The sequence below is a fragment of the Vespa crabro genome, chromosome 24 (genome assembly GCF_910589235.1).
Source record: "Vespa crabro chromosome 24, iyVesCrab1.2, whole genome shotgun sequence".
Taxonomy (NCBI): Eukaryota; Metazoa; Arthropoda; class Insecta; order Hymenoptera; family Vespidae; genus Vespa; species Vespa crabro.
Window position 1 is genome coordinate 829371 of NC_060978.1, and position 27716 is coordinate 857086.

The 27716-nt window shown below is 34.3% G+C and overlaps 6 protein-coding genes across 8 annotated transcripts in view; 2 read left to right on the forward strand and 4 right to left on the reverse strand.

Moving 5' to 3' along the window:
• Nucleotides 1–1751: 1751 nt before the first annotated feature.
• LOC124432244 (seminal metalloprotease 1-like) lies at nt 1752–3480 on the forward strand. The gene is made up of 5 exons (XM_046980984.1): nt 1752–2007; nt 2154–2336; nt 2480–2782; nt 3039–3172; nt 3273–3480. Exons 1-5 carry the CDS (start codon nt 1851–1853, stop codon nt 3429–3431), a joined length of 936 nt encoding a protein of 311 aa, XP_046836940.1. The 5' UTR covers nt 1752–1850; the 3' UTR covers nt 3432–3480.
• Nucleotides 3481–3628: 148 nt separating this feature from the next.
• Nucleotides 3629–7236, reverse strand: LOC124432242 (serine/threonine-protein kinase fused). Of its 2 annotated transcripts, XM_046980982.1 has the most exons (9): nt 6841–7236; nt 6606–6719; nt 6389–6534; nt 6143–6322; nt 5926–6070; nt 5633–5826; nt 4354–5543; nt 4025–4209; nt 3629–3928 (listed from the first exon to the last, which is right to left on the reverse strand). In XM_046980982.1, the coding sequence occupies exons 1-9, from the start codon at nt 6949–6951 to the stop codon at nt 3860–3862; spliced, it is 2334 nt and encodes a 777-aa protein (XP_046836938.1). In that variant the 5' UTR covers nt 6952–7236; the 3' UTR covers nt 3629–3859. The 2 variants fall into 2 exon arrangements, with proteins under 2 accessions (XP_046836938.1, XP_046836939.1); XM_046980983.1 differs by lacking the exons at nt 6606–6719; nt 6841–7236 and having other exon boundaries at nt 6143–6293; nt 6389–6530.
• A 179-nt stretch (nt 7237–7415) lies between these two features.
• Nucleotides 7416–12624, reverse strand: LOC124432239 (proteasome activator complex subunit 3). The gene is made up of 5 exons (XM_046980977.1): nt 12484–12624; nt 11177–11209; nt 10595–10915; nt 10367–10503; nt 7416–10211 (listed from the first exon to the last, which is right to left on the reverse strand). Exons 1-5 carry the CDS (start codon nt 12505–12507, stop codon nt 9989–9991), a joined length of 738 nt encoding a protein of 245 aa, XP_046836933.1. The 5' UTR covers nt 12508–12624; the 3' UTR covers nt 7416–9988.
• Nucleotides 12625–13311: 687 nt separating this feature from the next.
• On the reverse strand, nt 13312–15475 carry LOC124432272 (26S proteasome non-ATPase regulatory subunit 11). The gene is made up of 4 exons (XM_046981056.1): nt 14936–15475; nt 14280–14674; nt 13852–14176; nt 13312–13772 (listed from the first exon to the last, which is right to left on the reverse strand). The coding sequence occupies exons 1-4, from the start codon at nt 15254–15256 to the stop codon at nt 13542–13544; spliced, it is 1272 nt and encodes a 423-aa protein (XP_046837012.1). The 5' UTR covers nt 15257–15475; the 3' UTR covers nt 13312–13541.
• A 421-nt stretch (nt 15476–15896) lies between these two features.
• On the forward strand, nt 15897–19682 carry LOC124432274 (39S ribosomal protein L16, mitochondrial). Its single transcript, XM_046981061.1, has 6 exons — nt 15897–16212; nt 16305–16376; nt 16454–16611; nt 16748–16879; nt 16978–17088; nt 17174–19682. The coding sequence occupies exons 1-6, from the start codon at nt 16167–16169 to the stop codon at nt 17387–17389; spliced, it is 735 nt and encodes a 244-aa protein (XP_046837017.1). The 5' UTR covers nt 15897–16166; the 3' UTR covers nt 17390–19682.
• LOC124432271 overlaps nt 17600–27716 on the reverse strand; it is a 96973-nt gene continuing 86856 nt past the window's right edge. The window contains exons 5-10 of one of the 2 annotated variants that reach the window (XM_046981055.1): nt 25638–25781; nt 24505–25362; nt 23967–24405; nt 23013–23347; nt 22637–22914; nt 17600–22550 (exon numbers count right to left, since the gene is read on the reverse strand). In XM_046981055.1, the coding sequence (XP_046837011.1) occupies nt 21758–22550; nt 22637–22914; nt 23013–23347; nt 23967–24405; nt 24505–25362; nt 25638–25781 (2847 nt within the window). In that variant the 3' untranslated portion in view covers nt 17600–21757. Of the gene's footprint in view, nt 22551–22636; nt 22915–23012; nt 23441–23966; nt 24406–24504; nt 25363–25637; nt 25782–27716 lie in introns of both variants that reach the window. The other variant, XM_046981054.1, reaches the window with a different exon arrangement.

A 27716-nucleotide genomic window follows, 5' to 3' on the forward strand; every position in this document is an offset into this window, starting at 1 on the left:
GATTAATCATAGGTATTGATATCTCTCGCGAAGCGGAAGTCGATTATTCTCCATGAGAGTAATGATTACGGTCTCTGATATTTTGTGGGTCGGCAAGAACTTTGGTAGAGGAGGCACGTAATCGCTACCGTTAATTTCACGCGATTATAATTGCACGCCTTTTTCTCTCGCCTTCCTCTCGAACGTGGGCCCCGGGACGTGGCTTCGTTCGGGACGTGGCAAAGAGTCACATGAAGGAGAACTACGCGGGGGTACAACCACGGATCGCCGAGGAAGAAAGGAGGGAGGGAGGAAAGAGGAGGAGGAGGAGGAGGAGGAGAAGGAGGAGGAGGAGGAGGAGGAGGAAGAGGCCCCGCTCTCGGAGGCCCGCTCTCGGAGGCCCAGAGGGAAAGGCGCACGAAACGATGAAGAAGATAATATACCGATGTACTGAATTACGCGGCCGGCTACCGAATCATTCTGACCCACATCCGAGTGTTCGCCTCGAGCACTCGGGATGCCGGAGATTCGATCGGGCGCCTCCTCCTTCTTACAACCAGGTTCTACCTACACACAATGTGACTACGGTGGTGGCCTTTTTGTCCTTTTTCTTTTTTTTTATCCACACTGATTAAACGTTCGATCGATCGTTTAGAAAAGAAAGAGAGAGATATATCTAACATGAAGCACATTTTTTTTTTTTTTTTTTTTTTTTTTTTATCGATAAAAGCAGAAAGATTTATTCAAATATACTTTATCTGTTTCTATTTTAAATTCAACGACCAGCACCAATTCGAAGAGATCATAGAACAGGAATGATCGATTCTGACATCGTATCTGACACGTCGAGAGATATCGTATCTTATTTTTTTTTCTTTTTTTTTTTTGCTTTACGAAAAGGTTTGATGTCATTAAAAAAATATCTACTCTCTCTTTCTCTCTCTCTCTCTCTCTTTCTCTTCAATATATTCTCTCTGTTTCGTCGGTCGAGAGTGCATCCTATTCTACATTGAAAACATTAAATTCGCTCGTAAGTTCGTTCGTTGGAAAGGATATTTTTAAAGGCAGCTCGTAGGTACTCGATAAGTCGAGGTCTTGGGGCCTCGAGGAAGACGATAAAGCGCGGAATTTAAATTCAGCTCGCATTCCCCCTTATCGTATAATTTTCGACCCAAATAAACTATGTCGAAGTTGGCCGTTCGTTCGTATGCGAGTCAAACGAACGGACCCACGGTGCCCTTTCACGCGTTTTCACGTTTTCAACCATAGAAACGTGTACAATATGTTCTTTTACAATGTACATATACATGTATAGATAACATACCTATATATATATATATATATATATATCTATACATACATATACTTTTATGTTTGGTTAATTACTTAGAAAAACCAACGAAACGAGGAGACCTAGTTGATTTTATTCTGATAAAATTCTGATTACATTTAAACGCGATAAAATTAAATTAATAGACATCGATTACAATTCGTTATTTGAAAAAAAAAAAAAATAAGATTAATATATATACATACATAAACATATACACACGCACACGATTATATATATATATATATGTATACGTATAATCTCGTATATTCGAAATGATAAAATCTATTACATAACAACCGATCTACTATAACATACATACCGATCGATTATCTTTTCAGTTACTCCATAAGCGTATTATTCAAAAGCATTGTTATTCAGACGTACGAAGCTTTGAAAGATAGAACTAGTGTTTTACATATCATTTATCCGGAAGTCCTTCCGCAGTACTGGAACATTAAAATAAGAATCATTCTCGTTGTATATAAAAGGATTGTTTTCAAAAATAATCATCGTCAGTTTACCGAGGATCGTCATAGCGATGGCTTCTATACGAGAGGTATTAATATTTTCGATGATCGTTGCTACGGTCATTGGACTGCCATCGAAAAGTCATCGAGGATCTCACGGACATCCAATACCACCGGAACCGAGAAATCAAGGAAACTTCGAGGTTGGATACAATCACGAAGAAATCGGTAAGGAAAAATAGAAAAAGAAGAAAAAATAAATAAATAAATAAATAAAAAAAGAAAAAAAAAATAGAAACCCATTTACATTTTTCTTTGCGAATTGGAACGTGAACGACAGTTTCCCTATTTCTTTTTTTTTTTTTTCTTTGCAGCAAGACGAATCAATTCATGGAAACCGGAAGATCCGGAAAATATTTGGGAACTGAGTGGTCTTTACCAAGGTGACATAATGCTTTCTCCAAATAATAAAATAAGCGGTAGAAATGGTATTTTGGATACTGCGACACGTTGGCCCAACGGCATAATCCCATATTATATCGAGGAGGAAGATTTCGGTAAGAAAAATTTAAAGAAAAAAACAAACAAACAAAAAAACAAACGAACGAACGAACAAACAAACAAACAAATCGTTATATTATTCGATAATGAATATTTCGTTTTGTTACAATATTCCACGACAATCCCTTTATTTCATCAGATCGTTCGGATATCAAGGTGATAAAAAGTGGCATAAAGGAGTATCATAACAAGACCTGCTTACGTTTCCGTCCGTACAAAGAATCCGATACCGATTACGTACGAATACAGGGTAATAGATCCGGATGTTGGTCCATGGTAGGCCGTCATGGAAAGGGACAGGTATTAAACTTGCAAGTTGGCGGATGCGTACGGCACGGTGTCGTCGTTCACGAGCTGATGCATGCACTGGGATTTTATCACCAACAGAGTGCCGCTAACCGTGACGAATGGGTCGTAATACACTGGGACAACATAAAACCGGGTACGTTTTCTATTTCGAACAATGGTCCTATGTTTTTTTCTTTTTTTCTTTATTCTTCCTCTTCTTTTTTCTTTTTTTTTTTTTTTCTTTTTATTTTTACTTTTACTTTTGCGCGATAACGTTATGCGATTTTCTCTTCCTTTCTATCAAATTTTTGTCGTTCTCGTGATGTATTAATGTGATAATTATTTTTGTTTATTTTTTTATTTTTTTTCTTTTTTTCTTTTTTATTTTTTTTCTTTTTTTTTTTATACAGGAAAAGAACACAATTTCAAGAAATATGATCAAGATACCGTCACGGACTTTGGTTACCCTTATGATTATTCCAGCGTGATGCATTATAGTGCGCATGCCTTCTCCGCGAACGGCCAAGAAACTATTACACCTAAGGTATTATAAAAAAGAAACTGAAAAGATTTTTCATCGACTTAAGGATCGGTTAGATCAATGATTAATCGATCGATGATTTATTAACTTCGTTCGTTAACAGGTCGAAGATGCAAAAATCGGACAGCGTAACGGGCTCAGTAAAATCGACGTGTCGAAATTACAGGCTATGTACAGAGACGAATGTGACAACCGTGAGACAGAGGAAAATATTACTAGCGAATCAGAGGAAGATCATTCTTTTATCTGGACATTGGATTAAAAGAAATATATTTAATCTTAACAGTTTCTAAATAAAATATGAGCTATTTATTGGGAATGGACTCGATGTAGAAAGAAAAGGAAAAAGAAAAAGAAGAAAAAATAGAAAGAAAGAAAATACAGTTTAATTAAATCAACGTAGGATATATAAATCTTATATATAATTAAAAAAAAAAAAAAAAAAAAAATCCGATCTTATAAAAAATTCCCTATCCCGTAGAAATAGTGAATTTCATTGAGAACTAGAAGAACGTTTAAGTATTATAAATTTATATCGAAATTACATAACGTAGCTTTACATGAAAATATTTTATATATTTTCTTTTGATGATATTATAAAATCTCTTTACAACTTATAATTGATTTTAATTATTGATACGTTTGGCCCCATTTTATAACGATTAATTCCCTTAAATTAATCCCTGTTCATCAACCAGCCGGACTCAATTGATTATAGTACGTTAATTGTTTAAGTTCTCCGACCGCGTCTTCGGCAGACTAAAACGAATATAAATCTCTTACATATATGTTATATTCTCGTAAAAAAAAAAAAAAAAAAAAAAGAAAAGAAATGGATAATATCAATTTACTTACGTTTCTAACGTTTTCTTCCTCGTCGAGCAATAAATTTTCAATAAGATTTCTCAAAGATCTACCCCAAACTTGTTGCAATGCTCTGCAACAAAATCTTCCTAAAAGTCTAATCAGTATGCACGTTCTAGCTCTCAATACACCTTGCCGATGTCCAAGAAGTTTACCAAATTGTTCGACTGTACCTCCTGGAACGAAGAAAAGTAAAAATAATATATATATATATATATATATATATATATATATATATATATATATAACGTGTATCACAAAATTTAAAAATAAAGGAGAAAAAAATAAATAATTAAGTAAAGCTTATCAAATCCATATACCATGAGTTTTCGAATGGAGAACAACTTTTTCTACTAGCTCGGCATTCTCAGGTTGAGAACGTAAAATATTGTTCAATATGGCTATTAAATCTGCCACAACTCGTGCCTTTCTTTTTTCCAAAGTTAATAATTGTTGTAACAATGGCATTCCATTGACAATATAAACGGCATCACAAAATTGAGTTAAAAATTGTTCTTGAACGTAAACCAATCTACAGAGTAAAAGCATCGTACATTCCAAAGCTTGTAATTCATCCGCTGATAACGTAGATGCTGATCTGGTGATACCAGCAGAACCTGTCGCAACGGTCTCTCCTTCAGATCGTTCTGACATAAGTAATTTTATTGCATATACAAGATTTGGTACCACTCGAACGTCCAAATAAACGCGTTCAATGCTTTCAAGATTTTCTCGCGAGACTGATATAACAAATGGTAAAGATAATAGACAAGCAACGTATTCGACGACACGACAACCAGCTCCTTGATTTCTTAATGGCGATACGAAAACGGAAACACAATTTTGTTGCAATAAAGAAACAACTTCACCCTCCATTACTTCCTCCATAGATCTTTGTAAAAACGCGACCCATTCTTCATTTTCTATTGGCCTTTCAACGGCTCTTGGATTCCAATCTGGCAATCTAACGTGTTTATCTATCAGATTTTCCTTTCCAAATTCTAATTCATAATCTTTACTCAAACACGTTTGTTTGCAATCGCCATTGCCCGAAATTTGTTCCATTTCGGACGATCTTTCCGTTTGTTGTGCAACATTTAATCCATCACCTTTAGCATTTTTATTAATAAAACCTTCGGATTCGTTAGTTTTCTTTTGTCCTTCATCATTTGTTTTCGTATAGATCAATTTAGAATTATTATTTATTATTGGAAATGTTTGTTCGTTATTCGTGTTAGGACAATCGCTTTGACACAATGCATGATCAGCAGCAAGTAGATCGCTTCTTAACGATGCACGCAAACTAAGATTTCCCAATAGTACGTCGATACTAGCACTCGAATCTGTACCACTTGGTTCGCTACGTCGAAGTATCTGACAATGATTCAGGCCATGCTGACAATAGGCATGAAACATTGGATAACGTGGTTGTGAAATACATGTCCTTTGTCTTTGTTCTCGAAGTTTTCTCTCTTGACATTGTACTTTCTCAACAGCTTTCTCGAGAACTCTAAAAGAATTTAAATTCGATAATATTTAAATAATTCTAATTACTATTGCATAAATAAATAAATATCATTATTGTACCCGATATATTACTTTGATTGATTGGTAGATCTCATTGATAAATTTTGCAATTGTTGTTGTTTAGCTCTAGCTTGACTAGCTGATAATGGTGTTGTAAAGGGTGTAGGTACTGTTCCACCTACTATGATGATTCTATCCTTAACGAATGGATGTTCTAATAGGGCAGGCCAGGTCAAACGTTGAGAAGGATCCTTTTGCAACAAACCCTTCCAAAGAAAGAAAAAAAAAGAAAATGTTAACAAAACCATTGTCAATGTGAAAGTTCATAAATATCTATAATTGTGAGAATCAATATAATAGCATACCTGTAAGAAACTCTTGCAATTTGGTGAAATAAAATCTGGCCACTTAACCGCTTCAAAACGTATCAATCTAACCAAATGTAAAATAGAAGTTGTTTGAAATGGTGGTGAACCGACAACTAATTCATAAACTATACAACCTAATGACCTGTAACATATGTCATGTCTATATCTAATAGAATTAAAAAAGAACTAAGAAATTTAATGTGAAATTACATACCATAAATCTACATTATGATCATAAGGACGTTCTTGTATGAGCTCTGGAGCCATATATAAAGGAGTACCTTTAATAGAAGTAAGTACATGTGTTCCAGTACTCATACTACGTGCAAAACCAAAATCGCATAATTTGGCTACTCCATTTGCCTCTAAAAGTACATTTTGTGGTTTAAGGTCCCTGTACCAATGAGAAAAAGAAATCAAATTTTTACTGATAAAATAATAAAATAACAAAAACACAAACCTATGTAATACTCTGTTCGAATGGAGATAATAAAGTGCAGAAACCAAATCACAAGCTATAACTTGTGCTCTTTCTTCTGAAAGATGGCCAGCTTTACCCAAAATTTCATATAATTCTTTATCAGCATATTCCGTTACAACAACAATCTATAATAAATATTTATTATAAATTAGAGGATTAAATGAAAATATTTTTCCATTGATATGCTCGAACATACCTCATTTTCGGTTTCAAAAGAATCTAACATTTGAACAATATTAGGATGATGCAAATGACGTTGAATCTCACATTCTTGACGTAAACTTTTAAGTTCTTTGAATGATCTACCACGCTGTAGAAAATAAAAGAAGGAAAAAAAAAAAAAAAAAAAGAAAAATATATTCGCACAGTAATTAAATAAAGGATAAATGTTATTTATAAACTACCAATGACCATAGAAATCCTTCACTTACTTTCCTAATAACTTTGAAGGCCACAATTTCACCGTCCGAACGTTTTTTCGCTTTGTACACCTGTCCAAAAGAACCTTCACCAACTTGTCCTAAAACTTCGTATTTTTCCATAATTATAAAAATAATTTATACACACGTTCTTACATTAAACCATTTTGAAACTGTCAAAATATGTCCACTTTCACAGAGAGCGCATGCGGCTCAAAAATGTACACCAATCAACGAATGGTAATTTATATGCAACCTAACATTTACACCAAATTTGGACCAGTAAAATTGAAATTTACATTGTTCTTCGTGAAGCGCCACCTACACAAATTTCAAATAATAAAAAAAAATAAAAAAAAAAAAAATTAATAAAAATCATGAAAAATAATAACGATACTATTCTTATTTCGCTTACGTGACAATTTTTAATGATAAATTTATCATAATTATGAATTATTATCATAATTCTCTTAAGATATGAAGAAAAAAAAAAAAAAAAAAAGAAAAAAATAACGCTCTATATCTTTTTTCATTAAATAATTGTTATTTGTTTTATTTTTGAAGGGCATTTAAAATGTAAACAATGATTTCAAATATTACTATATATTGAACTTTAATTATTTTATGAAAAATTACATGATAAGTACGTAATCATTTTCTTTTTCTTCTTTTTCTATTTGTTACAATGCAACTTACTACCTTAGTGACTAATTTATGTTTTGTTTTTGTTTTGTTTTTTATTTATTTATTTTTTTATTATTATTATTATTATTATTATTATTATTATTATTATTCGTCAAGACAATAAACACAAATAGTAACTTACAATATGAAGTTTTATAGTAAAAAAGAAATACAATTTGTTTTTTTTACTATATAACCAAACGAATATTTATAAAAAGGATGTTTATAAAAAAGAAATCAAAATATTTAATATCTGCCTATAAAATTTTATAAAAATAAACGTGTGTATATATATACAAGGTATAATATTTGTTGTGCATTAATATGACATAGAAAATTATATAAAATGAAATTAGAAACAATATAGTGCAATCGTTACACAATTAATTAAAAGTACGTTCTGTAATACCGACCGATTCAAATTTTTTTTTTTAACAATGGATCGATTTAAATAACATTTAAAGATCATTATTAAATTACAACCCAACATTATCAAGATTTATCAAGATACGTCATTTTCCAATAAAATGTTTATTAACTGACATAATAAATATCAATATTTTCGTAAAACATTCAATCAAAAATTAAGATTTAGTAATATTTCTTTTGGTAAAAACAGAAGCAGAGAATCTTAATATATTCGCTGGTACACTTTTTGAGTAAATATTTGGAAAAGAAAAAAAAAATGAAAAAAAAAAAAAGAAGAAAGAAAAGAAAAAGAGAAAAACCAACGTGCAGAGGAATAATTAAAATGAATGCAAAAAGAATGTCGAGAGGCAAAAGAAACGAGCTTTATATTATTTAACTTATAATATCATTGAAATGAAATTGTATCAAATATTGAATGTCAAGTTTTATTTTATTAATATTATCTCGACAATTTAAAAATTTAATAACTACTACAATGCTTGTAACTGATCAAGGATTGATACAAAATACATAATTTTTTTCTTTTTTTTTTTTTTTTAAGTTCTTCATTATTGGAATAATTGTTTATTCCAGAATAGTTAATCAGTAATATAAGCAAAACAAATCATGAATGATATAAGATGCATTGTGACAAAAAATATAATGAATACTACGTTAAATTCTTGATACATCAATTGGACTGTCCTTTCCAAAAGACACAAAATGTTTTACAATGATGTATACATATTTTTCTTTTGTTTTGTTTTGTTTGTTTTTTTCCCTCAAGGAGCGTACAAAGCGTCTTTTTGTCATTCCAAAATATTCAATTATGTGTACAAGATAATATATTATTTACAATCTCAGTAAAATGTAAATAACGTTTGTATGTTTCCTTTTTTAACTTATCATTTCTTCATATACAGAGAAGAAGAAAATGCTGAAGAAAATAAGATAAAATAAAAAAAAAAAAAAAGAAAAAAAAAAGAACCAGTAATTAATTAAACTTTATATACCACGGCTAAGGAAACTGTATTATTTACTGAAGAAATTTTTATTTAAATAATCTGGTTGTGTCGCTTTTAATACATTCACAAGTTTAAATTAACTCATTGTAGATCAATGATATATGACATTTCATGTATCATTTATTAAGACATTGGGAAAATCTTTTTAATCTTGCCATATCATCCATCATTACGCCTCAATTAATGTAAAAAATACTTGCAATAAAGGCAAAAGTTGCATTCATGATAATAAGTGTAAATACTGAATTAATAATAGTGTATGACACACTAATCATATAATTGCGCATATTTATTCCATATTCTACTTTATACAGTTATAAATGAATATCACCGATGATTAAGAAAGTTCATTTTATCTTTTTGTTTTTGTTTTCTTTTTACATCACGCTTCGTTTCATATTTTTGATATTTTTATTAATGTAAAATTACAGATCATACGTTTAGAGATAATTCTAAATTAAATACAATATGACCTTTAAGATATTTTCTCATAAAAATGTTTGAATTTTTCTATACTATTGTACAAATTTATTATATCATTTAATTCACCGATAAACTTTATATAATGAATCAAAAAAAAAAAAAAAAAAAGAAAAAACAGATCAAATGAAATTCCTAAATCCTGTAAAATCGGTGATAAGTATATTGGAGCACTTTAACAATGATCTGAATATAGAACCATACAACCCCAACATGAACGTTAAGAAAGTATAGAACAATATTAGGTTTCGATGCTCTTTCTTATTACTGTTTACAATAATCTCAGCTACATCAACCTTTCTGCATATAAATAAGCTAAAACCATATTCTCCGTGTAATATGTGTGAGGCAACTATGTGGTTAATCCATAGTACTGTAATTGGTCGAAAGAATGATGGACTAATGTCAAGGCATTAGAGTCAATATCTAATATGGTAGAGCGGATGGCAATGGTTGGTTGAGCTTTATTCTCTCCTATCATAAAGTTTTAGGCACGCTCCTTTAATGCGATTATTTTTGCACTTCGACCATCCTGTACACATATACAGGAAATACTCATATGTTTAGTAGAGAGATTGCGCATTGGAAGAGCGTGGTTTTTTTATCTTTTCCAAGTTTTTGATAACGAGATCATGTAATGAACAGTAGCGATTGCGGACTTCACACATTACAAGCCACAAACTCACATATTCTTTTTCATCTAATTCTTGAATGGCTCTTCTATAATCAATGATGTGTGGATATTTTGCAACTTTACTAACGATTTTTCCTCGAGAGATAAAATACCTGAGGGAATAGAAAAAAAAAAAAAAAAAAAAAAAAAAAGAAAAGAAAAAAAGAAAAAAAAAAGAAAAAAAAAGGAAAAAAGAAAGAAAAAAAAGATAAAAGATATACCCAGTTCTTATATAAATTATAAGGACATAGAATATATTAAAACAAACCTAGAGATTTGATCAAAGAATGCAGCGGCCTCACTCTCTACAGATTGTATTTCTGCGAGCGTATCTTCCTGAATTGATACACCAAAATTATTACCATCTTCAATTTTTGGAATCAAAAAAGAAATCCACATTTTTAACTAAAAATTTAACAACGTTATAATTATTAAAATTAATTTTAAACTTTAATTATTGATTTGTATTAATTAAATAAAAATTGTTATGTCGTACCAGATTAGAATCCTCCAAAAGTTGTCTGATATATGGTTTCACTACATGAATTAATTCACATAAAGGTTTATTACATGGTACTGGTCCATTGGGAAGTATCATAACTTTGGTTCCGCTAGTTTCATCCACACTATTGTCCATTTTAATTTTTTTCGTAATAGGTCCATCTTCGGAATGATTAAGAACTATAGGGTCTGGAATGGGCACATTTAAGTCTTGATGAACATCTGTCAATTTGCGATTACGGAAACCAGGCGTTTCCAATAATTCATTTAATTTTACGATCTTCTCTGGGAATCCTGTTATTAATAGCTGTTCTGCCTGAATGACACATAAAGATTGTATGCTCGATATTACAGATGTTATACCAATTCTATACATATGGCATTACTTGATTCGTTTTATATTGTACAGTAATCAATAAATGATTATCAAAGTAATAAAAAAAATTAATGTTTCTGTATTTCAATAAAAACAAAAAAAAAAAAAAAAGAGAGAGAGAAAGAAAAAAAGAAAAGAAAAAGAAAAAGAGAAAAAAAGACGAATCAAGTTACTTACACACAATGGGTAAAAGAGGTTTACCTTAGTTTTAAGAGAATCCTTGTATTCTTGAACCTGTAAGATAAACTTAAAGGATAAATGCGTGCTTATGATTCAATTAATACAGATTCAAAACAATATGTTTGAAATTAATTTTTACAATTAAATTGTTTGTCCTTAAATTTAATTTCATATAAAAATAATTTATAATATAAAACTATATATTAATATGATCATTATTACAGATATTAATGCAAACCTTTTTTGACTCATTGTTAATAAGATCTTGCTTTTCTGAAAACGAATCTTTTAACAATACTGATTCATTTTTAGAAATTGATTGAAATAGCGTTGGAATCATTTATTATAAAATTTAAATTATTAATATCTTATTGTCATAAAAATCCTTGTATATGGTATAAACTTAAATTTATAAAATTTATAGCTAGAATGTAAATTCACATGTTGTTAATATATTTAAGAGTGAAAGGTTATAAAATTTTCATTTGTTTAAAAATTGTCAATAAATATCAGACTTCAAGCGTATATAAAAGCCATATCAGATAATGCTTTATTTTTCTTCCTATATAATAGCTAATAAATGTATAATAACAAAGGAATATGGAACACACAAATTTTAATACTTAATACATATTTTGTGTCTAAGTAAAACTTATAATTATTAAAGAAAAAAATCAAATCAAATTTACTCGTATTTTTACAAACTAGCAATCTTAATGTATATATACTATGATTATTATAAATGATTTTCTTGACAAAGGTATTATAATTATATTTATTAACAGTATAAATTTTTCAATCTAAAATTTGTTTCAATCTGGAAAAAAAATATCAACTTAAAGAACAATAAAGAATTATATCATTTTATTAATATACAACTATTTAAAAATATAAATTAGCTATTGTAACTTTGATAATGAAGTTTTCATTTTCTTATATCGCATAAAGGTTTGATCATTACTACAAATGTATGCGAAATCGCTCGCACGCGCACGCGCGCGCGAGACTTCGCACGTATACATTCTCACGTGTTGTGTAAATACATATGCGAATATGAAGCTACAAATACATTGAAACCATATACATTCGAGATAAGAATTAACGTTTCATCGAATGATCAAGGATTAAATGAATTAAATATGTCGGTAATAATTCTATCGATTAAACATTATGATGAATGAAAAAGTTCTCTGACTTATAAAGCCGGTGAATTAGATGACTTAACCTAAACAATTTAATAGTACTGAAGAATTAACGATAACGACAATTTATCTATTAATATTTTCTAGAGACGATAATAAAATATCTTAAACGAATAAACAATTTACCTTTTCTGCTGTAGCATCCGCCATTATACGTTTTATAAAAAAAAAGCTTTATTAAGTACAATCACACTACTTCTTTGTTAAAACGTGCAACTTCAAACAGGAAGTGAGATTACCTATACGTACTCCGATATCAAATGAGAATCTTTAATGTTACTTGCCGTTAATGATTTGAAAATTGATCGTCGATAAGTTGTTAAATTTTTCATTTGTATTTACAATTCGATATAACATACAAATATTTAATGAAAATATATACTTATTATAGAACAAAATTCTATTATATAAAATTTTACAAAAAAGTATCTAGCCGTTCTTATATACATATATACATATATAGCAAATTTTGAATGAATTTTTGTTCTTATGACCTGAGAGATAAAAATATAAAAGGATGTTATTATTATTTCTGAAATGATGCATATTCTATATTTAAAGTCAAAGAAAATGGAATAATGTACGAAAAATTATTTAATTTTTAATATACAATTCGAAATTCCATATATATATACATATACATACAAATAATGATATATAAAAATAAGCATATTAAAAAGTAGATGTATTAAAAAAAAACAAAAAAAAAAAAAAAACAAAAAAAGAAAAAAAAAGAAAAAAGGAGTGAAAAAAAAATTGAGCCGAACGATAATTGTTATATTATTATTAAAAAAGGGATCTGATGAAATAAATAACCTATTATTTATGATTTACATTTCACACGTTAAATAGTTTATTTTCTAATTAAATAACAACATGATAAATCAATTGAAAATTGTATGTACTCATATGACAAAGTATACCAATGTGTAAGATAATAAATCAGGACTCATGTAAGTTAATCATTTCAGATTTATTACTTACAAAATATTTTTAACTATTATTAATTACAATATATCCGCAAGAATGAAGTGGCAAATGAATAATTTGTATTGCAATAACTTCAGCTGCTTTATGTTAGATGTAAAGGAAACAATTAATTTGTATTTTATGACCAGAAACTAAGTATGATGATAAGAATAATTATAATAAACTTTGCTTATATAAATATATGTTAAACAGGGCTAGGTAAGTTTCTTGGCTTTCTGGTAAAGCGTGTCGACTACTTTTCCCATGCTGTGTATTGTTTCTAACGCAATTTCGTATGTTTTGTCACGAGGTGTATCTTCAAATACAATTAAAACGCCTTCTCCTTGATCAAGGACCCCTTTCAATTTTTTATCCAATATCATCTGCGATAACTTCTTTTCTACTTGTGCAAGTGGTAAAGATATGCATGAAGAAATATGACTCACCTAAAAAGTACAATTATCATGATTAGAAAAGTTAATTGTTTTTAATAAATAGATTTATATCGTTTATACAATATTGTACCTGTACACGAGAATAAGGTTCAACCAAACGACACAAATTCTGTTCTAACATAGCATCGTAAAGAGAACCTAAATGAGCACGCACAATTACATCATCCTCTAATTCTTGTCGGTATTGTTTGACTGCTGTTTGAAAGTCAGCTAAAGAACGTCGATGACTGGCTTCAGCAACAGCACGCATAGCATCCAAATCACGTCCGGCATATTTGACAGCTAATTTTCCAGACATAATAGATTGAACATCTTCAGGTGTACGCAACATGATCTTGGATAATAACATATATTTCAATGCCGTTAATGCTTTAGGACTTTCAACGCTATCATACCTACAATATAATACACAATGAATAGATCAAATTGTTATATTATTAATTTATAATAATATAATAAATTTAATAATTAATATAAATATTAATTATAATATTTTACCCTTCGAATGCTTCATAAAAGTACGAATAGGCAGTTTTAAAATCACGTTCATCAGCAGCATGTAAAATTCCAGATTGTAGATCCAAAGCAGCCTGCATTTTTGGTGGACAATAAATTGCATTGGCAGTGGTTCTAGCGCTAGTAAGAGCTGCCCTTGCTTTAGCTAAATTACTTAATGCATGATATGTTTTGCTCTCTAATAATTGAACCTCAACAAGCAATTGTTTGTCATCTAACTTTTTAAGTTCTTTTAGAAGAGCAGAACCCAATTGCAAAGCTTCACTGAACATGCCAGTATCGAAATAAAGAGCTATTAATCGTGCTTCTAATGATTGCCTTAAAAATGTCCTACGTTCTTCTTTTGCCCACTCTATACATTCTTTGCACAATTGTACCTAAATAAAGAAATTATCTTATCAGTATATATAATCAATATATACATATATGTATATACATATATATATATATATATATATATTTATATATACATATAATTTTATAAAATTTATTGACAATGATAACATATCATTGTCAATAAAAATGCACAATTAATAGAATTTAGCTTATATTTAAAGAGCATTTGTAACCTAAACAAACTACATAAAACAATGTTCTAAATATTATCTATCATTAATAAAACAATTATCGATGATTACCTCGATACCAATTCCGGCCTCCAAGTCCAGGAAGAAATCTACTAAGGATCTTACTAGCTTAGCAGCTTTCGCTTTGCTTATGAGACTAAGAAATGGTCTAGTTGCTTTGATAAGTTCAGCTAACTCTTTTGCCTTGCCCTCCTTCTTATAAAGTTCACCAAGATGTAATATACCCTGCTCCTTGACCCTGATGCTTTCTTCGTCATCTTCGGCTAAACCGATATTAGGATCGGATACGATCTCATTTAGTAATGAAATACCCTCGCTGCGATTTGTCATCGATACAGCTTGTGCCCGCTCAAACAACATTGCACCGGCCATCTCAAAGCTTTATCTATTTTCAACAATACACAGATCACACGGCCGTCCTCCTTTATTGTTTATTTATTTTCCTGACGGAAATTTGTAAAAATTACAAGACTCGATTATAAAGCAAGTCAAGACATAACACTGTGTGCAATCACACACGCTCTCATAGAACACGGTTCGTTCACTTTCTGTTTTGTCACTCTTTTCATTGCTCGCTTGAGCTCCGGAACCACAAAACTCGTGTCATGCTGCTACGTGAGTCAATTGAATCACTATATAGATACTATTTTTAGTTACATTCACTAGATAAAGTAAATATTTCGTAAATTGATTTTCACATGGATATTATCAGATTGATCACGATAAGATTAGCGAATAAACGACGATTCCTTCTTTAATTATGAGCGTTATAACGAAAAAAAAGAAAAAAAAAGAAAAAAAGGAGAGAGAAAAAAGAAAAAAAAAAGGAAAGATGTTTAATATATTTGTTAATAAAATCCAATTGTTACTATTACGTGTTACGCGTTAAAAGACCAATGAACATTCTCGTAAATCTAGTGGTTTTTATCTTAGTTTTATAATTTTCTTACCAGATTTATGATTAATAATTATTTAATTATAATTTAATGGGGGAGGGGGAAGGGGCAATGAACACTTTTTTTTGTTAATCGTTTCGAAAATTTACGATGCTTTTTTTTAATTAAATTATTTCTAATATGATCAGCGACATGATAAATATTCGACAATGAATGAAATTATTACTACGTGCGACATTACTTTTGAATTGTAATTCGAAGGTTTTTAGACGAGAGCTTATATGACTGTTGTGTACCAATTGTTTGGTCCATTTAAGATTTAAATTTATATGAATTATATTATATAATATTAATTATAAATTAAAAATCAGTCGTTTATAAAATTTATGATCATGCAAACATTAAAAAATGCAGTACGATCATTTCTTTCTAGTAAGTAACAAAAAGCATAAACGATATGATTTAAGGTTATGTCAAATGTTTTAAACGTAATAAATTATAATATTTTTCTTTCGTTTTAATAGAAAATAATTCCGCTGTGATATTTATCCAAAGAAAAGGATTAAAAATATTTAATCCACCTGTTAAGATTCGAAGTAAGTTTTATTCTTATTAACTTTACAAATTTATTTGCATTAATATAATAACAAATATCAATGTGTATATTTTTAAGATGTTGAATATCCTGAGAAAAATAAACTTAAAATTATGGAAAAAGTCCCGCAATATCCATCAAATTTACGTCCTTTTAAAATGCAAAAGAAATTAAAATTAATGCGTGGACCAGAAACTGTACACAATACTTTATTACACAAGCAATATGGAATTATAGTGAGTTTATATATTTAAAATAATAATAATAATAATAATAATAAAAAGAATTTAATACGTTTAATCACGGAAAATATTTTTAAGAAGGTTGAGTAATAAAATTATTAAAAATTTTATGACCGTATATAATTTATAGGCTACAGGAGGTGGAAGATTAAAATATGGTCATTTTGAAATGATACGTATGACGCTTTTACGTAAATTTAATTTTAATGATATATTTGCTATCTGGCGTGTTGATGCACCATGGCAACCTGTTACTAAGAAGGTTGTATAAAAAAAAAAAAAAAGAAAAGAAAAGAAAAAAAACCCGTGTTATTTATTTTATAGTACGTATCAATCAATTAATAAAATTGCTTTGTACAGAGCCAAGGTTCACGTATGGGAAGTGGTAAAGGATCGATAGATCATTATGTTACTCCAATTAAAGCTGGAAGAGTAATTGTGGAAATTGGCGGGGATATACAATATTTTCAAGTGCGTAATTATTTTATTTAATTATCTTATATTTGAAATAGAGTAAAACACAAAGTGTAATACTTAATATTGTTACATTCATTAGGTAAAGAAAGTATTAGAAGATATAGCAGCCAAATGTCCATTTAAAGCTATGGCTGTTAGTCAAGAAATATTAGATAAAATGGCGGAAAAAGAAAAACAAAAAGAGGAAGCTAATTTGAATCCTTGGACGTGGAAATATATTATTCAGAATAATATTGGTGGTTGTCATAATTGGATATCGCCGTTTGACAAAAGATGGTACAATAAATATATATAAATTAAATAGTATTAAATTTAAATGGGTACCCTTTAATTAAATATTACTTATTAATAAATCATTTATATCTAATACGGAATAAATACTAATAAATAATATCCGATATGTCAAATATCTTACCTTAGTAAACGCGATTTAATAATTTAATGAAAGGAAGGGATTCGAAAAATATGTGAATAATGAAGTAACGAATAAATTATGGCAATGCAATTATGTTACAATTACAATATTTTTATATATCTTTGATGATGGTTTGGTGGTAACAACAGGTAAATACTACATATTGTACATTGAGTAGGCGATAGTCGTACCTTATTGTTTAATTAGCGTATCGGCGACGCCGGCGCCGACGCCAACAACGCCGACGACGACGACGAAGCTGACGACGGTAATATGTCTTATGGTGACAACAGCAATAACAACAATAGCAACAAAAACGTTTGTAACAAGAACGGTAACGGCAACGATGTTGATGGCGATGATGATAATGAGTATGCCAAAAACGATCGCTATAGCAATGATCTTATATTGCATGAAGATGATGATGATTATTATGATGATGTTGATGATGATGATGATGATGATGATGATGAGAATAATAATAATAATAATTACAACAACAATAATAGTAATAAAAATATCAGTAGACTCAATAGTGAAAATAGTGAAATATTTAATATTTATGATTGCGCTTGAATGAAATTTAAGTGGATTTAACGACAAGATATCCCTAACAAATCCTTAGATATTATAGTCCGTCATCACGGACGTGGCCGTCACCGTCGTTGTCATCATTGCGTCATTTGTCGCTCCCATTGTCATTGTCGTAATCGCAAGCGATAACGCGCTTTTTTTTTTTTTTTTAAATACTTCATTCCGTATTTATTACATTTAACGTAGATAGGGTGACGCCATGTCAAAGGAATGTGTGTTTATGTGTACGCAGACAGCATTACGATGATCATAAACTCTAATCAGCAAGAACTTAGTTACACCGAGAGGTATGACGCGCGATTTTACGTTCGGTGACCTTATAAATACATACATACATACATCCGTTAAAAGTTATTTGCCATTTTTTTAATTGGCCACGGATATTCTTCGTTAAAACTCAGGTAAGAATCGAAGCGTAGAAGAAGAAGAAGAAGAAGAAGAAGAAGAAGAAGAAGAAGAAGAAGAAGGAAGAGAAGGAGAAGGATCGAAGGAGGACGATCGAAGAACGCGTGAAAAACGTGCATACTATGTTCCCGAACGTACGACGAGTAGAAAGAAAGGAACTTTTTGTTTCTATTTTAAAAGCGCGTCAAAAGATCATATCGGAACGTTTATCATTTCGTCTGTGCATTTTCTTCTTCTCTCTCTCTCTCTCTCTTTCTCTCTCTCTCTCTCTCTCTTTTCTTTTCAATTCTCTTTTTCTCTAAATTTTCGATCGCATAATAAAGATCCGAAGGCGCATAGTAGACCCGTCAGTATGTTTCCCATCAATGGGTCGTCGTCACGTGACAACTTTTTTCGTACAATCTTTATCATTTCTAGATCATTCTAAATGTAAATATTATTGATCTCATTGACGCACATTGTTAGTGTTAATTATTTTTATCGGTAAGACCGCCAATGTTGTTCTCCTGTGCGACAAATGGGCCGAGCGAGAGCGGATTTTAATAAATAAAGAAGAAAAAGCGCGCGTCTCACTCTGCAGTCGATATGATTGATTCGTTTTCATTTTATTCATTGACAACGAGTCTTTCTCACTTTATATAATAAAGCAATGTTTATGCATTCGGAACTTTCGCTGATCGATGGATCCGCCGTTCGCGACTCGAAGAAACGCATCATACGGCGAAAGGCAACGTAGATCGCGCGTTACGACGATTAATTGTTTATATATATATATATATGTATATATATATATATAAACAATTAATTGTTTATATATATATACATATACATATATATATATAATAGTTACGCTATAAGACTAGATTCTCGACGGGTTAATGTACGTTTTCTCGATTTCGGCACGGAATTATTTCTCCGTTGCACCAATTAGAGATGTCTATATTATTAATGATCGTCATCTGATCCGCGCACTTACAATTACATATGTAGATAACGCGACCGTAGATCACCGACGATACTTACGCGTTATAGATAGATTACATAGGTGTGATTCTTTTTTTTTCTTTTTTTTTCTTTTTTTTTTTTTTTAAAGCGCGATCAGTTTCATCGGACGTCGTTTGTCATTATCGTCGATTTTTATCACTATAATTCCACGCGACGTGCTAACACACAACTTACAGATACATACATACTTAGACACGTAGTCCTTAGATGCCTATTAATGATAGTTTTTTTCGTTTTCTCTTTTTTTTTGTTTCTTTTCTTTTCTTTTTCCTTTTTCCCTTTTCCCGTTTCCGTTCCTCGGATCAAGATCGATCGCATCTTGCACTTTTCTCTTTTCCTCTTTTTCTATTTCTATTTCTATTTCTATTTCTTTTCCTTTTTTTTTCCCCCTTCTTCATTTAATAGTATCGTATCGATCCTTTTTCCTTTTCAACGATCGGGAACAAAGAGAGAAAGCGCACGATCGAGTTCTCGCAAGGGAAACGACGAATTCGCGAAGAAGAGGAAGAACAGGGTGGCTGTAGGGACTGAGGGTTGGGTGGAGGAGGGTTCTTTTTTTTTTCCGAAGGGGATATGCGTACTGTGCGTGTCTTCGTTCGAGATTATTGAAAGGGAAGTTTCAAGACGAGCGGGGAGGGACGTAATAAGAGAGGAGAGAAAAATCACGCGCGCGTGCGATAGCTCTCGTCGTCGTTATTACCTAGCACGCACGCAGTAGTAACTGATATGGAAAGGACGAATCGAGATCGAAGGGCTCGCGCTAAGACCCTTACGATCTAACGTAATATATATATATATATATATATATATATATATATATATATATATAAATATATCATATATGTATGTATGCTCTTCGCTTGCTACGGCCATATATAAATGTAAAGTTAAATCTGTAAGTCCGTAATTAATAATCTGCGCTATCGCGATATATATATATATATAATATATATATGTACACAGTCTTACAAAGCAAAATTTACAAATATTACGACGCACCATCGGCTCGAATAAATATACGTGTGATTTTTTTTTTTATTTTCTTGTTTTTTTTTTTTTTTTTTTCGACGCGGAACGCAACCAGAGATTTCCGATAGTTTCGATCGCGACGGTCATCTCGACCTCTGACCCAATCCGAACAGGAAGACTATTTTTCGCCGATTCTTAGGTATCTAGATAGGTGGGAAAATTATAACTGATGAAATAAGTAAAGATAAATTTTAACAGTAAGATAATGTTAATAAATATGAATAAGAAACGAATGAATAGGTCGTGTATTATTTTCATCGAAGAAAAATATTGAAAACGAAAATAGATGAAGAAAGGTGATGATGGTGTGATAAGGCGATATATAATTAATTAGAAAATAGATAGATGAGATAGAGAGAGAGAGAGAAAGAGAGAGACAGAGGGAGAGAGAGAGAGAGAGAGAGAGAGAAGATCAAAATCGAGATCGGAACATCGGATCAAAGTCTTCTCGTTGGACTGCACTGCTGGGAAAGCAAGAGTAACGAACCAGCAATTTGGTGCCCCGCGAATGACAAAGGTAAGGGAAGTCGCAAAAATACGGGCCAGGGATGGGGGATGAAGGGTTATGGATTAATTGAAGGGAAAAGGCTTGAGCGAGAGATCGAGAAGATATACGGGGGCGAGAACGGTGATATGAGGATGAGTCGATCGATCGATTCGTCAAAATCCGTAATAGCATCGATATCATTATAAGGATAATTATAATTGGCATATAATATCCTCTCTCTTTTTCGGATCGATCTATCACCCTATCACATCACCGGCAGTCGGATAAAGCCTCTGTATTAGTCGTGTCCTCTATTCGCGTGTACATACCATACGTAGTACGTGTACCTATTATGTAGTATGTGTAAGTGTAGTAAACGTGTTCAGTCTTCGTGTTAGTGTTATCCGCGCTTAGTGTACCTGTATTTCTCTTTACGCATGCTCTTGACGTGCTGCTAGGAAGCTGACTAGATTATTAGTCTAGAATACGAAACATCCGTACGGGTCATCTCCAATGGCAAAGCTCCATCAGCGCGCGGGCGAGCTTTTTTATAAATCGGTGCCAGACGCGAGTCAACCCCTTCTCGTCAATCTACGTATCTAACGAGACCAATTGACGAGGAGGAAGCGCTCGGAGATCGGAAGAATGTAGGACGACGCGAGGACCCCGGAGCTTCGTATAGACGTTGACTACTACGGACGACCTTCGATGAGGTCGGACTCTTCTACCTAGGCGTTCGATTCCTTCAAATTGTCGAAGTATTGCATGATCTGATTATAATCCATACCGAGATTAAGGTCTTCGAGTGCGACGGACTCCTCCTGCTCCTGGGAAGACGATGAGGACGCCGTCGAGGAGGAGGAGGAGGAACTATTGGAGGACGGTGACGTGGAGGGCGGGGAGGTCGACGATGAGGCAATGGTCGTGGTGGAAGCGTTCACAGAGGATGCGACGGCTGACGTTGAAAACGAGGAGAACATAGGATTTCCGACTATCGTCGCCCTTTTCACCTCTCTAGACCTCGCCTCTTTCGAATAAGGATTCTGTTGTTGTTGTTGTTGTTGCTGCTGTTGTAGTAGTAATTGTTGTTGTTGTAGTTGTAGCTGTTTGTCGTCGAGATTAACCAACTCGACGAACTCCTCCTCTTCCTCGCCATTCTCCTTTGGACTGTTCGCTCTACCTTTACCGTGTTGCTGCGTCGTTAGTGGCTTAACAACGTTATTCTGTTGGAGTTGCTTGTTCGCATTGTGCCGATGATTCGCGTGATGTCCGGACGCGCTACCACTGCTGGACGCACGATGACGATGCTTTCTAGGTGTTTCTGGCAGCCTAACGATCATTCCGGTGTTTCTGTGCGGTGGTACAGGCGGCTTGTAATCCTCGTTTCCGTTGTTGTTGTTGTTGTTGTTGTTGCTGCCATTTATAGGAGCGGCTGTAACGGCGACCGCCGTGGCCGCTGCTGCCACGCTCGAATTCGCTGAAACTCCATGGGGTGGCAAAGGCGGTGGTACGTCCTCGTTACTGATAAAGAATTAAACTCGTTATTAGAACGAGATCAGAATCGATAACTGTCAGATTTATCACGAAGAATTAAGAAAATAATTTACTCGTTACGCGTAGTCACTAGCACTGAGCCTGCCGTGGACACGGTCGGTGCAGTCACATTGTTCGCCGGTAATGGCTTAATCGGAGCGGATTTAACCGCAAAACTATTTCGTGGCAATTTATCCCTCTTGCAATAGGTCGTGCTATCGATGGGACCTGTATTGTTCGTTCGTTGAACAGCCGATGGAAGTTCGATATGATTTGGATTGTCGAAGCAAGTACCTAATTCCGGTGTTTCTACCTCGACGTCACCGGCCAAAGGATTGTTGGTCACGTGCACCTAAAGTAATCGTGTAAGTGAATGAATCAATATACATCGTTAAATAAATAAATTAAAAATTCAAAGAAAATTAAAGTAATTAATGTCCATTGAAATACCATTTGAGGACCACAAGCGGCACGTTCGAGGGTGGCCCGTCCCAACCAAACCCAATCGTGCGCGTTGGTCGTAGATTCCCTAGGAGGTCTTCTACCCGAGGCGAGTTGATTGGCTGCTGCCCTGGCCCTAGCAGCACCGGAGAGAACAGGGACAGCACTTCCGGTCAGCGGAGAATCCGGGGATTGGGGCTTGAACTTGCTCGCGTAGACAACGCAGGAGACGACGAAGACAACGATCGCGAAGCAAAAGGCCGCCAGCAGGACGTACATGCCGATCTCGAGTGGACTCATGCGGGATCCGCCGTGATGCCGTATCCCGACACCGCCCATTCCTCCTGAAGACATGCCATTAGCTATAGCCGTGAGGTGCTGCCGCGCCTGCACCAAAGGCTCGTGCTCGTGCTCGTTCTCGTCTTTCAGCGGTAACCCTTTGCACAGAAAACAAAGAGACAGAAAGAGAGAGGGCAAGAGTGAGAAAAGAAGCCGCCACTAATCGCGCTCTACCGCTTGATACCGGACACCTTGCGGTTGGCCATGCCTGAACGATCGTTCACCGATGAGTTTTCTTAATGCATGCACTTATTCGAATTATTCTCTCGTTTCATCGAACTACGAGCCCAAGCAAAACAACGCGAAGTCTCTTGCCTTTTTCTTTTCTTTTCTTTCTTTTTTCTTTTTTGTTTTCTTTGAAGCGAAAGACGAACGAAGAAAGGAGAAAAGGGATAAATGAAAAAAAGAAAAAAGAAAAGAAGAAGAAAAGGAGGAATAAAGTAGTATAGAAATGAAAGAAGGAAAAGTGCTGAACCTAATGCTATCCAGTCATGTCTTTCAAATAGGAAACATGAAAGGAAGAGTGCAAAGCGGAGAGAAATCATAAGATGAAATAAAAGAAAAGCGCTGAATATGAAAGATCGAAAAGAAGTCTGTTGCCAAAGGGGTACAGAACCTATTTACCGATAAGAATGTCATGGAGATCCGGCGCCATCTCGCCACGATTCGTTTTCCTTTCTCGATGATGATGCGAACCAACGGTGCCTCCGCCGTCGTTTTGTACGAATTCCGGTCGATTAGCGAGGTCGCTCGAGGAGAAATCTACTTCGACGTTGGCCGACGCACTAGCCAGGGAAGCGACCGCTGCTCTTTGAGAAGCTTTGCCTGATCTTCTACCGGAAAGACGACAGGCATCTGCCAATTGAAGGCTGACCCTCAAAAGATCGCCCCTTCCTTCGCCGACGGCGATTACTCGGGGATGATGGGAGGCCACCATAGGCGCGAAAGCAACCACTTCCGGATCTAGACTTTCAACGAGCAAATGATAATCGCTTACAGCGATCTCTCTCAAAGGTGTACGAGAACCGTCCGAGAATTCTACGTCTATGTCCAATAGACCTTCCTGTTGAATGATTGAGAAATTACGGGTTTAAAAGTTATCGATTGAATACGATTAAATGAACTGAATATGATATCGTATTAAAATCTAGAATAATTTTACCTGATATTGCGCTGTCAATCTTCTGGTAACCGATGTCTCGGCGACGTAACCATTCTCGATTGCCGTGTCCGGACTGATGCTCAATTGAAGACCTGAGACGACCCTTACCGTTAATCGAGAAACCGAAACCCGATCGTTCCCAACTCTGACTTCCTTGGCACCGATTACTCGACCGGTGATAGGTGAAAGAACCTGTACTTCGGTTCTCCCAACGCTTCGACCTTGAACGATTCTACCCTGCAGAAGTGTGGCTATTCTTGGGTCAGATACACGAAGCATACTGACAACCAAATCGGTTACTCTTAACCATGTACGACGATTAACGAAATAGGACACCCTCCCGGAATCATGATCGGTCGCGAGAAATCTCGCGTGGACCTCGATCGGACTTTGTTGAAAACGCAATCGGCAATTCGTTGGTGGATTTCTGTCGATCGCATTGATAGTGTCCCATCCATGATCGTTGCCACGGAAACGTTCTTCCTGTTCGTCCTCCTCCAATACGATATCTGGGTCCTCGACGTCCATCGACGTGTCCTCCATTGAATCCTCTAATTCCGTTGCTATGGCACTTCTCTTCTTCGTCCTAGCCCCGTTCTTAGATTCGTTCTTCGATAAATTCGTCCCGTTTAAGCTACGCTTACTTTTTGCGCCCATAGCATGTTCCTCCGGTACCTTCCATCCCTTTATCTGACTCAATCTTGTATCTCCTACCGTCACCTCCAATGGAAATTCGGGCATCCAAACGGTGAACTTTGCCAAACCAGTATATGTACCGTATTTAACCAGAACCGAGGCGTTACTCGATCCACGAATTTCCGAACCATCGACGTAGACGCTGCTACACGAAGAGGATACCTGGTGGTGGTGGTGATGGTGGTGATGGTAGTGGTGGGGACGGGAAGGGGTTTGGAAGGAAATAAAAAAAAAAGAAATATTATGAAGCATTCGCTTTTTGATCCTTTGTGCTTGTTCGATCGTGCGAGAGTGAAAAAAAAAAACCGATATCACACGATTCACTGGCTTTTCATAGAATGCTTCAATTGATAGTATTGCGATATAGAACGTACGTTTCCGAGATCAACGATATCGGACGATATCTCGATAATGGCAGCATTAATAAGAGCATTTACCTTAAGTACACTTTCGTCCTCGGAATGACAGGAGGATTGTAAGGTAACGTCGGCCACGGTGCCGGCTTGACTGACGATGAAAACCTTCATCCCCTGTGACACTTGCCGTCCCGTCAACACGGCCGTATTCATCACCTCCCAGTTCTGAAAGGAGAGTCTCGACTATTATTCGAGCTTGTTCGATGGCTTCGGTACAACTAGACGACGTCGATCGATTAAACGTGATCGAACTGGGTAATCCAGTAAGTGAAATGTGCATAAACGTTATCGATGATAAGAAGACGAGATTCGAGGATAAAGGGAATTTATGGACCGTGTTACATGCATTCAATTGATTCCATATTGAATGATCGAAAATATTCGTCTACGAAGATACTATGCTCCATGATTTTCTCTACACGCGGAACAAAAACATTATAAGAGAGAGAGAGAGAAAGAGAGAGAGAGAGAGAGAGAGAGAGAAAAAGAGAAAGAGAGAGAGAGAGAGAGAAAGCACGGTCGAGTCCTACGATTATGTATGCACATAGATACGGAGGCTCGTACCTTCCAGTTCGCCAACGGGTGCCTCGGTTAGTTCGCGGGAAGGAAGAGAAAGGAAAGAGATGAGAGGAATAGAGAGGAAAGGGGACAAGCTGGTCCGGTATACGATGCAGCCATTTCCAAGTTGGCTTCCGTACGGTCTGGCCTTTGGAAGTAACATCAAACGACTCGGATATTGCAACGAGGGAATTTAAATCTCTGACCTCACATAGTATCCTATCCTCTTCTATTTATATAGACTATATGTATTATATAGAGGCTACATAAACATATATACGCACGCATATGTGTATATATATATATATATATATATATATATGTTACACATACAAGTTGGTAGACATGTTAGCCTAAAGTTATAGGTATAGATGTTCGCCTGACTCAACTCTAAAACAACGACGAACGTTTACGTTCCGTTATCGCGTAAAAAAGTGGCAGATCGTCCAAGTACTACCTATAAAATGTACCTGTGGATCTTCGACCGTTTCTTCCTTCCTTTCTTTCTTTCTTTCCTTGTCTCTCTCTCTCTCTCTCTCTCTCTCTCTCTCTCTCTCTCTCTCTTTCTCTTTATCTCTCTTTCTTTCTTTTGTGCACGAGCAAGCTCATGTTCCTCGAACATGGCTCGGGGCATATCGTATCGAGATCAAATCGAACTTGAAACGTACGCGATAAAGTGCTGGAACGACTTTTCCACTCGAACTTCGCACTCCTAGATAAGTAGGTATAACAACAAAAATTTTTGGCGTCCATTCCGAAAGCTTTTAAAACTTAAAGAACAAGATAAGTTATACATACATATATATATATATATATATATATATAAAAGTAAGATGAAGAAGGAAAAACACGTTGAGGTAATAGTTGGAGCGACCACCACACGAATCGTCTTTTTCTTGCTGATTCATCGAAGGTAAAGTGTTCTTTAGGCTAATTTAGTTTCCGCTGGTCTGAGTTCAAGGCAGATGCTGGAAGATATCCTTGTGCTTGAGTTAAACGAGACGGACGAAGAAATATAAGCGAATTCGTGCTGTGTAGAAAGAGAGAGAGAGAGAGAGAGAGAGAGAGAGAGAGAGAGAGAGAGAGAGAAAGAGGGAGGGAGAGAGAGTGAGAGAGAGAGAGAGTGATAAAGGAAAACGGAGGACGAGGAGGTCTCCTTTAATTAAAAACTTCGTTCCTCCATCTCCTGGAAGGAACGGCAATTAGTACGGCGGATAATCAAGAAGCTTGGAATTTCTGACAACTCTGGTGCGCGCGAACGCGGATGCTACTGCACGGGCGCGAGATGCTTTCAAAGGAATATGTAAACGGATTAATTCATTACGTCAGTTAGCAGTCCTCCCGAAGCTTTACGAATTCGTGCCCTTCGACATAACACGACGACGAGGATGACGACGACGACGACGACGACGACGACGACGACGACGACGACGACGAAGACGACAAAAACAACGATAACAACCGACGAGTTTAACCGTTCGACAGAAAATAGGTGCGATCGATAGTCCTAGATATCGCTTCGATAGAGTGACCGTATTGGTT